We start from the raw sequence: 17,286 nt of genomic DNA on the forward strand, positions 1-17,286 counted from the left end.
TTGGCTTGGCTCGCACCCGCTTTCTCACTCCCTTGTCGACTTCCTGGGTTGTGAAGAGCATTAAGCTCCAACTCATCCTCGAGCCATTTTACAGAACTCACCACCTGTGAATACATATTTTCTTTCAGAACTCAAAATATACTTATTGAGTTAAACAAAAAATCATGTACAGTGACAATGATCAAGAATTGCATATATCAAGCAAGCACAGCGTATCCAAATAATAAGAATCTCCCTACACAATCATGAGCCCAGTGTCGATGCATGTCAAGAACTATTGGGTACTTTTAGGATGAACAATTCATTTTCCCTCTTAAGATTTCTTGTATTGTCAATTGAGGAAAATAAAGTGAGACAGCAGCTTCATTTTCCTTCATTATTCCTCGTTGCAGTAAAATTGTTGAATGACCATATGTTCTAAAAGTTTAAGTCCTTTTGTGAAGCCTTGTGAAACTCTTTTTTCATAAAATGGGTATTAGCAGCGATATTTGACCACAGGACCTCCGACCTCCTGTTTCAATTAGCTATGATATTATGGCATATGACCACCTCATCTACAAGTTTAAGTTGTTAAAGATGACAATTATTTAAATATTTAATATCTCTAGGAAAACAAAAGTAGACTCTTCATTACACGGGTCACAGAATCCACCAAGTAGAAGAAACAGAAGCGGTAACTTATATATCCATGTTATATTTTCAACTTCTCGCATTTGAAGTTTATATATTGAATATGTTGACCAAAACCTTAAAAGAATGATGAATTAAAACGACTACTGAGAACTATTTTACAAAATTTTAAATGCATAATGAGGATACAAGGGTCTAATCTGCTTTTTGCTGAATCACAGAATATCTCAAAAAGTTGCAACAAAATCACAGGGAAAATGATTTCTCATTATGAAAGACTCTGTTTCGAATCAAATCCTTGAAGTCAAAGGAATAAATAAGTTTGAGAGAGAAAGTGAGACCAAAAGAGAGGGATAGAGACAGAGAGGTAAAGCAATATTATCATATTTATAAGAGTCAATAATCCTCAGCAAGGTCGGAAACAGTGAAGGTTTTGGGTTGATTCACTTGAAATATTTAGAGTGGCATCAGTCTCATGCCTAAGATTTTGCATCATAAGGACAAACAGATTTCATACTTGTTAAGCTGTATTCTGATGAGATATTGAAAACAACCTGGAATAAAGACTAAAAGTCAGAGATTGCAATTCCTCCATTACAAGGACCAACACTAGCATGCCAATAGACAAAAGGCAAGTCTAAATAGATGAAGCTTGAAGAGCAGCTAAACATGATACTGATTCTTAAAAGAGAAAGTTCAGCAGTACTAAGTTTAAATATTGGATACAAGTAGAAAGCTCCTATGATGGTTAGTTATATACACAAGCCTTCAGAAAAGAAAATACAAACACCATTCCACATAAGCAACATTAATAGAATTAGAATACTCCATAGATGCAAGGATATTCTTGTTCAAAATTCCCTGTAACCAATTGGTTCACAAGATTAATTACTACATGATATAGAATCCTAGGTCAACTTACAAGAGGTGGGGTCCCTAGAGAAATGCGCCGAACAGCAGATGACCATGATGAATCCCACATGTAAGGTCCAGCCACCGCTTGAAGAGCAATGGTAGTCGTGCCACCCACAGTATTTGCAGTGGGTGCTGATTTAGTCATAGCCTGAGCTTTCTGTATCGGTGGTGCTAACCCAAAGAGCGCAATATAGAACCACAAGTTCCTAAATAGCTTCAAGACTGATGGTTCCACGTCAAGAGTAGGGTCAAAGTCTGAACATATTTCAGCAACCGCAGGTAGAAGGGGCCCAAGAAACTCTGCTCCACTCCTAAAGTGTTGGTTTCACTGGTAAGAAAATTACTCGGTGCTTCCAGCTCAACTATAACACTAGAATAAGTCATTGTTGCAGACTTTACCTTCCACTAGCTGCCAAGCCCACATCAGAGCACAGTGACATCAAGCGATGACGATAATCTGACCGCAATTTACTATTTGTAATGCCTCTAGCAATCAACAAAAATCCTGCAGGTAAAATCTAGCATGTAATTCGACCAGTGAGTATCCATTCATTATGACTTTTCTGAATATTATGCAACCAAAAACTGCGATAAGAAGTTTAGAAGTACCTCAACACGTTCGGCCGTGGCTTCAGATGCCTCGGTTTTACCTTCAGCAGTGCCCGCATTAGAGAGTTTAGCTAGGTAGCTCCTTGTCATCAAAACCACGGCTTCACGGTAAGACTTCTCAAAACCTAAACTCGCCATGCGAGAAACAGCATCAAGAAGCTGCAGTAACTCAACAAAAGCAGGTTGAGAATAAAGTGCAAATTGTTTAATGAGAAGCAGAAGTAAATTAGAATGACAATATTCCAGAGATGCAGCAAGGATATTTCTCTCTTTTTATTGGGTCTCTTTAAAATAACATAGTAACAGTAAAAGAAGAGAAAAAAAGATATTACGAATTACAGAAAAAAGATCCATACTCGAAGCCTTAGTGAGCCTGCATTTGAACCATCACCCTCTTCTAGACTCTCAATAAATAGAGGCAGTATCATGTCAACCATTTCAGGCTTATTAACAGCAACATTCAACTCAGCTAACAAATATATGACATTCAGCTGCAGAGGTGGAGTTTCCTGCTTCTCTTTTCCATCCTGACAGCAGAAGAATATAAAAAGATCACATAGATTAAACAATAAAATTTCTGAAAGAGCAAATAAAAAACTTATCACCGTGTATAAAAAACCTATGAACAGAATAGTAAATAGTTTGAATCAGTTTGCAGTAACGATACATTAAATTGCCATATAGTCCCTAAAAGCACCTTCAGTAATCCATAGAACATGAGATTCCATTTATTTCAGCTCTCTGGAGTTCTTGATCTGATAAGTAAATATAGTAACATATTATAGTTATAACTACACCCAGAATATCAACCAGAATTTAGGGAAGACTATTCTACATAACATGTACTAATGCCCAGTAACACGCACTCCTGCACTTCTGTTTCTGTAACAATATTAATAATCCAGAGACTATAACAACTTTATCTTCAACCTAAGCAACTGGGATTAAATAATGAGTAATACCGCCCATTCTCATCATCACCATGGAAATACATAAAATGTAAAGAATCCTGTTTATGATAAATCCAAACACTATACCAAATTTACATTTCAGCTTTGGTCCAAAGTATGATATGCGTGTGTGTGTGCGCGCATTTGTTGTGTGTAATATTACTCTAATTTAAGATTTAGTAGTTTGTCAACTCCATTTGATCTGTTATCCACAACATGGTTAGTTGACATCCTGACAAATAACCAATTGCAGCTGACGCAAACTACATAATTCCTAAGTTCACGTTCATATAAACATAAAACACCTAATAAAAGGCATACAAGACAGCATAGCAATTACTTTTGTTATTACCATATTTTCCACTTTGGTGGAAGGAGGGGGAGTTTCTTACTGCAGGCTAAATCCCTGGCTCTAAAAAGAGCTCATTATATTTCAACTAATATCAAAATGTAAACAATCTAGCTTGGGCTGCCTCTATCAAGTTGAAAGGTGAAACATGATACAAGCCTTGCTATATTATAAAATGAAATATAATTACAGTTTTTTACAATTAGCACTTTTGACCAGAATATGATGTTGTAATGATGGAAGAATTGATGATGATAGATGATGGAAAACAGAAAATAGAACATCAACAACAATTAACCAGCTTTAGTTATTAAAAATCAAGTCGATGATGATAATAACGTGTATAAAAATTAAAACAGCGACAATTACTAGATGAAAATAGCTACTAAGTGACACTGACCTCTTCCTCATAGTAATTTCGCTCGCGAATGCTAGTAGTCAGTCCCATTATAAAAGTGTCCAGAGGAGCACGGTCCTTGGTCCATCCAAATTCAATTATCTCACTGGATGTTTTCAAAACAGTTTCGAACATGGCTCCCTGACTGCTTGGCCCACTATCAGCCTTTGCATAGTAAAGCACAGTGAAAACACATCTATGAAACACTAATCATCATGACGCATTAATAGAACAAATAATGAACATACCTGAGCACAAGTAGCCAGCACAAGAGGTTTATAACGAATGAGCAGAATGCGGAGGAGCTGGCCGTTTCGAGCAACAGCTGCTTGAGAAATCCCAGCAAGCAAACAGCGAAAGAGATCTTCAGTAGCTCTCAGTTTCCGCCAAACTGAGAACAAGCATGCCTCTGAAGCCTCTATCAACAAAGCAAGAGCTCCATGCAATAACCTCTTTGACGACTTTCCTTCGGTGTCAAGAGACGCCAGAGTCTTAATATGCAACTTTGCTGCCGCTTGGCATACGGACAGCTTTTTATTGACCCTAACTTTCAGTAACTGCCCTTGCTCTGTAAACTCACGCTTCCTTATCTGTCCACATAAGAAAAAGAATGTAGCTATTCCTTTTGCCCTTTTTTCAGTAAATTTTTTTCTGTGCAGCTCAAACAACAAAATGCTTGAGCTCATTAAAGTATTTTTACCTTTAAAAAAGCAAGCATCGATTGCAGTTGACCCTTTGCAATCCCTCTCACTTGCTCCAGAAGCTTAAGATCGATATCTGCCTTATCTAATACAAGTCTAATCAACTGCAAAACAGTCTCTAGTTTTTGAAGACTCTCCACCGACTCCCCCTCAAACGACAACACAGCTTTTTTAATACCCACGGGGGCGCCGCTACCGTCATTGCTCCCACCAAACGAATCCCCAGAGCCCTTAGCATCCCCTGAAAATGGTGTGTCAACCCCAAAAGCTGCGGGGCTTGGAGCCTCTCCCAAATCAGTGCTGCCATGGTTCACACTTAGTGGAGAGCTCTGAACCGAAGCCCCAGTAGGAGTGGTCAACATCGCGTCCCTTGGTGAACTTGGAACAGTGACGTCCAATCCGTCAAGAAGAAGAGAAATCAATTTATTCGCATCACCCGGCAGAATCGGAGGAAAATTCAAACACATAGCGCTCAAGAAAATCTTAGAGATACTCGAATCACCATTACGTATCGTCTGCATGACGACGTCGCCGGTGAACCCAGCCACATCGCTAGCAAAAGTGGGAGACACTTGGGCTGCTTCTGTAATGTATCTCATGAGATCTTTGTAAAACGAAGAAATTGCGTCGCCTGAAAATGAGTGCGGCCAGAAATTAACATTAAAGGAGGACGGAATTGAGCGGTAAAAAGCAAGGATCGCTGATCTGACTGTTTCCAACTCGGTAGTGGCGCATTTGGAGAGGAATCGCGAGACTGCGAGTACCGCATTGAGCTGAGACCTCGTAACTCTTGGCGACCCGACAAACAAAAGCTCCGCCGGCGGGCAACGGCTGCAAAGCCAAGCGATTTTCCCCGCGAATTGCGTCGGATTCTCCGCCACCAAATCGCAGAGCTCCACCAACGAATCCATCACCCCCAAATCCAATCCGTACTTGTCAAAATTCTCCGAATTCCAACAAACTTGTTATTGATTGGAGAATGCATGTAACGCGAAAATGCTTGTCAACTTTTGATGAATTGGCGACGTAGATTCTGCTTCTGCTGCTGCTGCTGCTGCTGCTCTTCGTCCTCGCCCTGAGCGTTGTTGTTCTTGAGGGCACACGCATTACCCGCCTCCGCCTTTTCAGATCTTTTGTTCTTTGTGAGTTAGTTTCTTTTTTTAAATGCAGAAAAAAATGGAATTCCTGCGTTAATTATTGAGATTATCAGCAGGGAATTAACGGTTAGCTTTTGGAGTTATACAATTCATGGTATTATTTGTCCGTTTATTCCAAGAATAAGGGAGGAGGTGGTTAAAAGTGATTCTTCTTGTTTGGAAACTATACACAAATTCCATATTTGCTCCCTTCATTTCCGAATATTCTTCTTCAGCCCCAAACGTTATTACCAAAACATCGAGTACCAAAATTAAAGCTCCCTCCCTTCATAATCAAAAGGTTGTGAGTTTGAATCCTATAATTATAAGTGTACGTCTACTTTTATAATAATTTGCTATTTTCTGTATTGCTTGAATGTGTTTGCTTTATTTGAATTACTAATGTATTGAATTAGTGTTTAGATATATACGTATCAAATGATATAATGTAACAAATAATAATTTTATAAATTAACTATTTACATGTTCATGTTTTAAATTTAATTTGAAAAATATTAACAGTTTCAATACATTTGTTTCTTTGATGCATATTTAAAGCGTAAATATTTTTATAATATTATTTTAATTTATAAAAATACTATTTAACATAAATAATAAATATAAAAAATATAGAAAAATAATATTAAAAGTATTGTGTTAGCTTTGGCTCTGGATTCAGTAAAATAAAATTATGAGACCCATAAAAAAACTCACGTGTAACCACTTATGTATGTTAAATAAATCATCAACAACTCCGAGGTTATGGGTTCAAGAATTTGTCAATATTTGTCTTATTTTATGTAATATTTATTGTAATGTTCTTAATGATATATATTGATGCGTCGATCGAATCAACATATTGTTTAATTTATTAAGATATTAATGTACTTATGTATATAATTATCATTCAGAAAATCCAAGGGGAACTAAAGTATGCGCGATCATTTTTATAACTTCAATTTCCATTAGTACTAAAACTAAATCACTTAATCCTAGCAAATATATTATGAGAAATTGATGAGTGTTAATTTCGTAAATTTATTAATGAACATATAGTTTTATACAAGGTTACAATAATAATAATATTTTATTACCATTGAGCAAAAAATATATTATTTCTCACTTAAGTAATAATTTGTATGTACTAAATTATATTTTTTTTATTAATAAACGAGTAGGAATTCATACCCAACTCCTCGTCTAAACAGACACTGCATGTTAAGAAAAGGGAATATATATATATATATATATATATATATATATATTCTAGTGGAAATTCTGTTGTACGAATTGAACTTCAAAATTGAATTGGTTATCAGAAAACTCAAGTTGATTTTTTTAGGAATCTTAAAACATGCATCTTTGTTTATGTTTTCATTTTTAATTTTTTAAAATAGTAATTAAATTAAAAATATATTTATTTGTACTTATTTTTTTTAAGAATATATTAATTTAATATAAGACACAATATCATTAATTAATTCAAACATACCAATTGAGTCATTATTAACATACTTACAACAAGATCAAATGAAGAAAGAAACTTATATATATATATATATATATATATTCTAGTGGAAATTCTGTTGTACGAATTGAACTTCAAAATTGAATTGGTTATCAGAAAACTCAAGTTGATTTTTTTAGGAATCTTAAAACATGCATCTTTGTTTATGTTTTCATTTTTAATTTTTTAAAATAGTAATTAAATTAAAAATATATTTATTTGTACTTATTTTTTTTAAGAATATATTAATTTAATATAAGACACAATATCATTAATTAATTCAAACATACCAATTGAGTCATTATTAACATACTTACAACAAGATCAAATGAAGAAAGAAACTTAATGAAACTACGAGATTATAATATTCAGTATTTTTACTCTTTTTTCAAGAAATAAATGAATATTTTTAAATCAATCAACATATTATAATATCCAATATGCAATATATTAATATTTATAAATTAACCAACAAATGGTCAAAGCAAATAAAGAATTAAACAATGCTACTAAAAACTAGACTAAATATCTATATTCATATAACTAAATATCTAATACTTTTATTTAATCACTTATTTCATAGTAGACAAATTAGTGAACTACAAGAAATTATAATTAAAACATTCGCTAATAATTAATAAAATTTATAAACAAATTATAGAATCAAGCAAAATAATTACAGAGACAATTATAGAAAATAGAAATCCCAATATATATACTTTTTGAAAAATTTTAATTTGGACCCAATTCGATTAAATCTGAATCAATCATATTAGAATAATTAGTGTACTTACAGTTAAAAAAAAATAGACAAACCCCATAACAAGTAGTCCTTTTGTAATTGATTTGAACTTTTCATTCTCCATATATCTAACAGATATAGCAGAGAATCTTCAATTAAATCCCACAACTGTCTCCATAACTTTTGAGAACCCTTTCTCAACCTGCTCGGAGAGAGAGATGAAACCCTCATAATTAACACCATAATAATGGTGATTAAAGAAGTAATCAAAATGAACTTAATAGGAAAAAAGATTAATTAATAGATGCATTGTATATTATAATGAATATGATAGTAGGATAATGATCAAGAAACCAAGAGTGCGTATCTTACATATCTCCAACTCCAACTCAAGAACTACTCTCAAACCCTAGACAGATTATACTAATTAATGCTGCATGCGACTGTTCAAACCTTCATTAATCACGCTAATGACGCCATTACTCATCATGCATTCCAACCAAAAGCGCTAAAACACACACACAACGAATTGCAAATAAAACCTACGTACGTAAAAACTAAACAAGCTGATGATGAATCAATCAATCAATCAAATATCGAAAGGCCCGTTTGGCTCCAGCTGTCTGCATATAGCGATGTACGTGAGGAAGAGCACGCGATCTTTCGCCCCCGTGCGGTGATTCCTGGTGTGCTTGCAGAACCACTTGAGCTGATCCAGTGTGCAGCACCCCAGCATTTCACCCAGGAACAGAAACAGCCAGTTCATTGTTCGTTTCTTCTCGGAGATGACAGGCTTGGCGCTGTTGTCTTCCTTGCAGAGCCTGCATCTGGGGAGGGTGGGGTTCATCCACGATTTTGGGGCTCGCTGGCACATGATGAACTTGTTTTCAGCCACGTACGACGCCACTTTGAAGAACCTCTGCCGCAGATCGAAATTCAATGTGTCTAGACGCTCGCATTTCTTGCACTGGACCAAGCCGCTGATACTGAAGATTTGCTTCGAGATCAAGTAACTCATCGTGTGCACGGTGGCGCGGTCTTCGGTGGACCAGGGGAACGCCGGCGTGATTTTCTCGTCTCGTGGGGCTCTGGAAGGGGTCCGCCGCCTGCGCGGCTGACGTGAGGAGGAAGCCACGACGGGGGAAGGCGATCCGCCGCCTGAGGTATCTCCAGGAACATCATTAGTATTGTTTGGCGGAGAGTTGATAACAACCGTCGGCCGTGGCGGAGGTAGTCTTCGTACTAGTGGCGCCGGCGGAGGAGGAGAGTGGTGGCGTTCGGAGGAGCTGTTACGGGGTAGAGTAGTAGGAGGAGGAGGAGGAGGAGGTGTAGTAGTAGCAGTAGGGAACAAAGAAAGGGTCAAGAAATCATCATCTTCTTCATCAGAAGAAGGGTAGTTTCTTGGGATCGACAAATCGCGGTCGTTGAGCTTTCTCCTTTTGTCCATTCGACGGTGGCTATTGTCCATCTCTTTTTGCACTAGTGTAGAGAGCAGAGTAGGGCAAAGGTGAATAAGTAAGAGAGACAGAGAGAGAGAGAGAGAGAAGAAGAAGCAGACAGGGCGGAAAGGATAGATGTTTGTTAGAGAATTTTGGTGGGAGCGGTCTTCTGCAGATAAAGAAACAGAAATGTGCATATTAATTTAAAATCTTGTTTGGGTTTCAGAGAAGTACTGCCCTATTCAAATTCTATTTTCACTCCAATTCCAAACAAAAATGCCAATTCTTAATTCCATTAAATTATATTTATCCTGTAAAAATTTGAATTTTATACTTAAATATATAATATATTTGTAATGTAATTAATAGTAATATTTTTTTGGTGTAATTCAGGATTTTCTTTTTATCTATTTGTACTATAATTTATTTTAGTCATACGCAGTCTTAAGAAATAATTCATTGTCTTATACCATTTAAAAATGAAAGAGGGAGTCCGGACTGAAGAGGATATCCTCTGATTTTCGTGAGACCGAATAAGAATCCGAAAATAATGGAATGAGAAAAAGTATAAGAAAATAACGGAACAATAATAATTCAAAAATGGTTTTGCATGCATGCCTTCATTATTTATTTTCTGAATTAACAAATTATTAATTTATTTTTATAAATTAATAAATATATCAATTATTACAACTCATTGGTTATAAATATAGCTAATTAATTTGGTTCCCCAAGGAAATATTTTACATTGAATATTTATAAAATGTTTTTTTTTAATTTTTTTTAAAAAAAAAAGATAAATGAGTATTTAGGGAAGGAGAGGATTAATAAAAATGTGGATATTATGAAATTAGTTATAATGTATATACACTGCACGATTTGGGCTTATCAGCATCCTAAACACATGTTAATTAATATCATCCAATTAGGATAATTCTAATTGATTTGACAAAAATATTATATTTACATTGTAATTAGTGTATAATTAAAAAAAATAACAAATCACATTGTCAGTGTATCACACTTGCTTTATAATTTATTTGATTCAATTAAACTTGATTTGGATAAAAAAATTTCTATAAAATACTTACAAACATATAGTCAGAAAAGTACAACACAAATTTTAAAAACAAAATCAATTTATGATTAATATGAGCGAAAATGAAGGGTAATAATACATCAACAGTTAAAACGTTATATGTAAGGACCATTTAAAATAAATAAGTAATTCTATTAGTGTAAATATTTAAGGTTATAATTGGTATTTTAAAATTTAATTTTACGGCGTCATAAACTAAGAGATCGTGTCTTTTTGTTTTTTTTTTTAATATTCGTGTAATGAAAAGAAATATATTACGTAAAATGAATTAATTTTTAAACTTAAATTCAAATATTTGTATGGTTTTTTGTTCTTTTATTTCTCTGTCTTATTAGGAACAATACAAAAAACAAACATTCTGATCAGACTCAGAGAGACGTGAGGTAACCAAATGCGACCTGACGCAGTGGTAGACTGGTAGTGGAGTATTGGTACGGTCTGAGTTTGTATGATCAGGACCGTTCCTGCCTTTTTTTCATTGATTACTTCTCTAATCAAGTTCTATTACAATGCCAGTACTAGTTAAAAAAAAAAAAAAGAATTAATTCGTATAGGAGGGGAAAAAAAGAATATTTGAAATTATTATTATGCTTTTTAATAAAAAATAATTATATTTACATCTCATGAATTAGAGTCTATTTATGCATATTATTTTTATTTTTTGCGTAATTAAATAAATCATCACTGACAATTGAAAGTAATAATAATTTATGTAATAATGTTGATGTGCTGAATGGATGTACATGTACTTGTTTTAAAATCATGGATAGTTTGTGCAAATGATGTTGACGTGTTCAATAGATGGACATATAACTTTTCAAAATGTATGAGTGATCATGTATAAATATACTATCGATTAGGAGTGTAAATGTAATTATCCTTTTTAATAATTTGTGTTGCATGTAATAATTGGATGAATAGATGAATTTAAAAATGTAATTATCTCTTTTAATAATTTGTGTTGCATGTAATAATTGGATTAGTGGAGGGATTTAAGATAATTGGTTTGAATTTTACCCTTAATGAGAAGAAGGTATATATGGGAAATAAATAAATAAAATAAAATAGTTGTAATTACAATTACACCCTGCATCCAGAGGTAAAACTTACACAAATATGACCAAAACAATTTTTATATTAACATCTCTTAGGGGGTATAGTTGTAATTCTATAAAAAGTAGAGGATATTTATATATTTTAGCCTAATTTCAGGAGCTGTTAATATAATATAGGGATAATTGTACTCTCCTCCCTTGAGATTTTGTATAATTACTCGTAGATCCCATATGGTTTGAAGAATTACATCTAATACTCCTAAAGTTTGCTTCCATCTAATAAATAAGTAATAAGTCAATCTATGGTAAATACAAATTTTTGTGTTAATACCAGCAAATTCGATGAACTTTGATTTACAAAGTGACTTATTTGTTAGATGGAAGCAACTTCAGGGATGCTAAATATAATTTTTCAAACCATAGAGGATTTACGATAATTACATTAAATCTCAAAATGGAAGAAAGTGTAATTATCCATAAATAAAAATTGTTAATTTAGCTGATGAGAAAATGTAAAAGAGTTGTTTATTTTGTGATGATTCTAAGAGTTAGTGATACATATATATTGCACATATATTTTAAGGAAATTATTAAAAACAGTCAATTTCTCAAATTTAATATTATGAGAGTTTGGATGATTAATTGAGTTGTGATTGTTGGCATAATTAAAGAATAATTGGAGATATGGGCAGCCATATTTTCTTGAACTATGCGAATTATAAGTGCAACATTATCTAATTCTGTTCAACTACTGGATTATTGTTTAACCTTATCATTAATGAATGTTAATATTCATCCCAAAGTGTCCCCTCTATATAAATAATCAAATAATTTATTGGGATAATTGCACTTATCTCTCCTGAGTTTTGATATAAACACATAAATCCCTTGTAATTTGTGAAATTACGTACATTTAGCATCATTGATATTTGTTTTCGTCAAACAAATAAGTCGCTTTGTTAGTCAAAATTAATCAAATTTGATAATATTAACAAAAAAATCAGAAAAAAAAAGTCTATGTTAACCGTTGATTGGCTTATTACTTACTTATTGCAGGTCAAATAATTTTTTAAATGACCAAATTACCCTCAAATGTCTTCACGCACTAACGCATGTAAGGAGATATATATTCATTGTTATAAAGATAGTTTAGTTTGAAAAAATTGTTTGACCTACAATAAGTTAATAATTTATCAATCGAGTGTAGATATCAATTTTTGTGTTAATATCAGCAATTAAGTGAATTTTGACTAATAGAGGACTTATTTGTTAGACGAAAGCAAACCTCGAGTGCCAGATATAATTTTTCAAACCATAAAGGGCCTATGTGTAATTACACCAAATCTCAGGGGATGGGAGTATAATTATCCCTAATTTATTTATTATCTTCTTAGCTTAAACAAATTCTAATTTGGGATAATTACATTACACCATCAATTAGGGTTTTGAGAAATTATATTTAACACACCTTATGTTTGTTTTTATTTAACAAATAGATTTATTCATCAATTAAAATTTATGAACTTTGTTGTTATCAACAAAATAAATAATTGAATAAAAATTTTATATTTACCCTAATTGACTCATTACTGACTATTGAAGGTCAAACAAACCTTTTCTAGTCAAGCTATCATTATACATCTTTACACACTAATGCATGTGATCAGGAGGTACATCTTCATCCTTATAGAGGTAGTTTAATTGATCAGAAAATAATTCATTTGATCTACAATAAGTTTGTGCGTCAAAATGTAAATATGAATTTTCATTTAACTTTTTTGCTGATTTCAACAAATTTTATAAAATTTCCTAATAAATGAATCCATTTATTGAATGGAAACTAACATCATATGTACTATTTATAATTTTCTAAACTATACGGGTTTATGTGTAATAATATCAAATTTTATGATAGGGTGTATCTCTAAATCTTATTTCAATTTGAATATTTTGACTTGTTATAAGTTTTAATTAAGATATCTCTTAATTTTAGGATTGATTGATTCAAATTTGTTAAAAGGATTTGGAGGTGAAGGATTTAAAATCAATGTTCAACAAATTAGAATAAAAGAATTTGAAATTAAAACTATTCATACGATTTTAAAGAACTTATGAGTAGGTGAAATTCCATCAATCCAAATGCATATTCATTTGATGATTCAATTTGTGTTGCAAATCATCTTTTTCCACCATGGAATTGGAATTCCTCTCATAGTTAAGATTGATATTTTATGAACAAATTTCAAGATTATAAATTCAAATTTCATTAAATATGTTAAATAATTATTTTATTTCATTTGAATATTATAATTCGTTTTATAAAATTTTTGATATAATTATATATTGATGAACCCAATATATTGCTCAATTTATTAAAATATAATTTAATAATGTAATTGTCGTTTCTCAATATATATATATATATATATATATAGGAAAAAAAAATTGAGACAACAATAAATGGAAACTTGATACACTCACCTTATTGAGCCGGGCTTGGCCCTGATTAAGTTTCTAGACAAAAGAAATTTGGGCTTTGGGTTCGAGTGGAGTTTGATTGGAGTAGGCCCAACAAGCCTATCGAAAGCCTTGTTGCAAAGAGCAGGACTGAGGCAGCGACGGAGAAGATCGCTCTTTGCAAAACCCGCTGCGGAACTTCGGTTGATTTTTCAGCTACTCACAGCAAGTTCTAGAAGGTACCTGATTGTTTTCTTAATTGCTGTAGTTTCAAGTTCAATCAGAGTTCAAGTTCTTCAAATTTCTTGTATTTTTTTTCAAAGTTATTTGGATATTTATATATAGATGAACCAATGTGCAGATTTCAAGCTCCTCATCCTCGCAGTGGAAGTACTGTAATTATGTAAGTTGGAGTTCACAGTTCAGATGGTCGCGGTTGGAATTGTTCAATGGCATTTTTGGTTTTTCTGTTTGCTTTATGGTATTTACATTTAGGAGTTTATAATATTGTTGAATCAGCGGAACACGAGGGAATGAAAATGATTTACCCCTTTATCGTTTAGGATTAAATGCTGTATAGACATGGCTGATTCTCTCAGTTTGTTCGGAGAATATCTGTGCAGATAAAGGGCTAATAGAAGATTTTACCAGTAAAATTTAAACTTGGAGTATGATTTGAGTATGCCCCGTGTACGATCCTTTTTATTTAACTGATTCCAATGTGTGTTTCTGAATGTGATTCCCTTTTGCCATTACTTTATCATTCTTCGTATGTCCGTTGATGAATCTTTTCTTAACTGACCAAATGCATGTTTACGTGGGTAGTTTGATCTGATGTTTATCTTTGTATCAGCATCCTTGTAGAGGACCAGTAGTCGTTTATCTCATTTCCACTTTAAAGACCTTGCATTAACTGCATTTTGGGATTCTTTGGAATAATGTGTATCAGGACTTATTACAGGAGCAGCTGGTGCTTTTGGACCAAAAGAGATTTCTGGTGGCCAGAGAACTCCAGTCTCTGATGCTGTGATCGAGCAGAAGAATTGTGGAATCTGTGAAGCAAAGAATTGGAACCCAAGTCTCTTGGATGATGAGGCCACTGGTTCTGTTGTAAGTATACTCGGACAGGCTACATATCTTCCATGTATATTAGAGTGGCATTAACTGCAATGTGGTTAACTTTTAAAAAATTGGAGTGATTTTAGCATATCTATATGATGTTAGATTTTTTAGGATATCAAGTGACATGATTGAAATATTGGTCATGTTCTCTATAATCCGGATTATTTAGATGTGCTTCAACTATTTGGCAGTTACTTTGTAAAACTTTCATCAACCCTGCAAAATTTGTTGCTTTCTCCACATAAGCTTAATGAACTCTTATCAATGGTATAATTAGCCAATTCGTAATCACGCAAATTGGTTTGCTTTATACACCTACTATGAACAGAGATACTAACAAAGTGCATGATTACAGAGTACAGACAGCAAGAGAAAACAATTGAACATTAGAAGTTCCCAGCATAGTATCTACTGTTATTACAAATCCACCCACCCATGTTCAAGATTACAACATTAATGCATCACTAGCAATTCATTGGTACATAGTCACACACATCATGTTTCAACTATTCTTGTAAAGCTAACAACCACCTAGGAACTTCACTATCTGAACTGCGTTCAGGATAGGATCCAAACAAGGTTATCTGTTGGGAAGAAATGGCAAACAGGAGAAGCACCAGGTACCGTCTTCAGAACGTGAAATGAAACATGATTAGGATCCCAATGTGAGGTGTCCATGTGGCAAATGGCGGCAGCTTCCACTCTGCCACCATCCTCTCCAGCCAGCAAAACCTTGTAAAGCTTATTGTCACTAACTTGGCCATGACAGTAAAAAACCGCATAAGGATAAGGCAGTGTGTGGCAAGCCACTATCTTCTTAGCAAAAATTTCAGTTGGAGGTTCAGATATTGTGTAGTTCTGCAGAAGGGATATTGTATCAGAAAGGTAATTCGTGGTCAGAACTCTGACTTTGGAATTCAAACCAAAGATCTGACGAACAGAATCGAGCATGGATTCCAGAGACGTGGCGCAGAACTTGGTTTCGCCTTTGATCGGTGGGAATTCGCAGTGTTCAAGTGTGGTTTTCATGGCTTTGGCCTGTTTGGAGCCCTCAGGGAAGGAGAAAAGTTCAAGTATGTAAGGGAGTTGGGATGAAGAGAAAGGAATGACATCTGATTCCTGTCTTGACAGTAGATGGGGAGTGGCTGAAGGGTCTTTTGTGGGGAAGTAAATCGGCATCTTGTTCCCAACTTTGAGGTCATTGTGATGGAAGAACACATTGAGTTCAGGGTCCATGTGGGATAACGATGAATGATCATGCAATGTGTTGCCAGAATTTCCATCATCACTGGGTCGTAGTCGAAGATGGTTGTTCCAGTCACCATCATGTTTCATGCCAGGTACAAATTCCTCAAAATTCTTTTGATGCCCTTCAGTTGTTAGGAGACACTGCAAATGGTATCAAGTGTAAGAATTCATCTGAAATTTGTAGAAAAAAATTGATAGCCTGAATTCCATCAGCAGTAAAGTTTATGATATATTACCTTAAGCCCCAAAACTGAATACAGAAGGAAGATTAGAGGACTAATTCCAGAACCCATATCTTGTCTTCTTCAACCTCTTGAAAAGTTGAAAAACTCTGCCCACTGCTACTCTTTTGCTTCTGAAATAAGCCTTTTTCTATGTTAATTTCTCATGAACTTTTATTAAATAATTGATCAAATGGAAAGAGGGCACATGGCTACTTGCTTCAGGTAAACATTCTAGGCCGAAGACATGGAATCTGATTACAACTACATTGATTTTTCCGGAAACAGCTGATTGAATACAAAAAGATATAGTTAAGTGGACATTTTCTGTTGCTACATGATAATAACTAATAGTTGGTGTCCCTGTTGCTGAGTTGGAGAACTCAAGTAGTTATTCATAAACAGAAGAGAGTCTACTTTTTCCTCCTTATTTAAAACTCAAGATTCAGCCTCTTTCCTGCTACATGCCAGAGAGAGAGAGAGTCTCTGGAAAATGACAATTTTTTGCTTATGTCATTTAAACTAATCCAGTTTTCTGGAAAGTCAAACACATTATTTAATTATTTTAATGTGTAGTAGTCAAAAGATGAAGATCATGTAACAGTGCACATGGGCACATAGTCAGAAGATAAGCTTTGAGGACAGATTTTATTCCATGAAATCCAAGAAACTACAGCGACATCAGCTGACTCTATGTTCCTCCAAGATA

General features: G+C 33.9%; 3 protein-coding genes and 1 long non-coding RNA gene across 4 annotated transcripts; 1 reads left to right on the plus strand and 3 right to left on the minus strand.

The window, feature by feature from the left end:
* LOC110012738 (phosphatidylinositol 4-kinase alpha 1-like) lies at positions 6-5,804 on the minus strand (the record flags this gene model as incomplete). Its single annotated transcript, XM_020697496.1, is given in 8 exon segments — positions 6-104; positions 1,553-1,856; positions 1,945-2,063; positions 2,155-2,313; positions 2,511-2,681; positions 3,854-4,015; positions 4,099-4,440; positions 4,551-5,804. Coding segments are annotated over 8 exon segments (2,268 nt in total), but the record flags the coding sequence as incomplete, so codon positions are not given.
* LOC105172978 (formin BNI1) lies at positions 8,470-9,405 on the minus strand. The gene has a single exon (XM_011094604.2). It carries the CDS (start codon positions 9,402-9,404, stop codon positions 8,526-8,528), a length of 879 nt encoding a protein of 292 aa, XP_011092906.1. The 5' UTR covers position 9,405; the 3' UTR covers positions 8,470-8,525.
* On the plus strand, positions 14,087-15,869 carry LOC105172877. Its single transcript, XR_848684.2, has 4 exons — positions 14,087-14,225; positions 14,348-14,389; positions 14,948-15,096; positions 15,671-15,869. It is a non-coding gene; the product is annotated as an uncharacterized LOC105172877 (long non-coding RNA).
* On the minus strand, positions 15,477-17,003 carry LOC105172875 (BURP domain-containing protein BNM2A-like). Its single transcript, XM_011094474.2, has 2 exons — positions 16,593-17,003; positions 15,477-16,497 (listed from the first exon to the last, which is right to left on the minus strand). The coding sequence occupies exons 1-2, from the start codon at positions 16,647-16,649 to the stop codon at positions 15,667-15,669; spliced, it is 888 nt and encodes a 295-aa protein (XP_011092776.1). The 5' UTR covers positions 16,650-17,003; the 3' UTR covers positions 15,477-15,666.

This window comes from Sesamum indicum, linkage group LG10 (genome assembly GCF_000512975.1).
Source record: "Sesamum indicum cultivar Zhongzhi No. 13 linkage group LG10, S_indicum_v1.0, whole genome shotgun sequence".
Taxonomy (NCBI): domain Eukaryota; kingdom Viridiplantae; phylum Streptophyta; class Magnoliopsida; order Lamiales; family Pedaliaceae; genus Sesamum; species Sesamum indicum.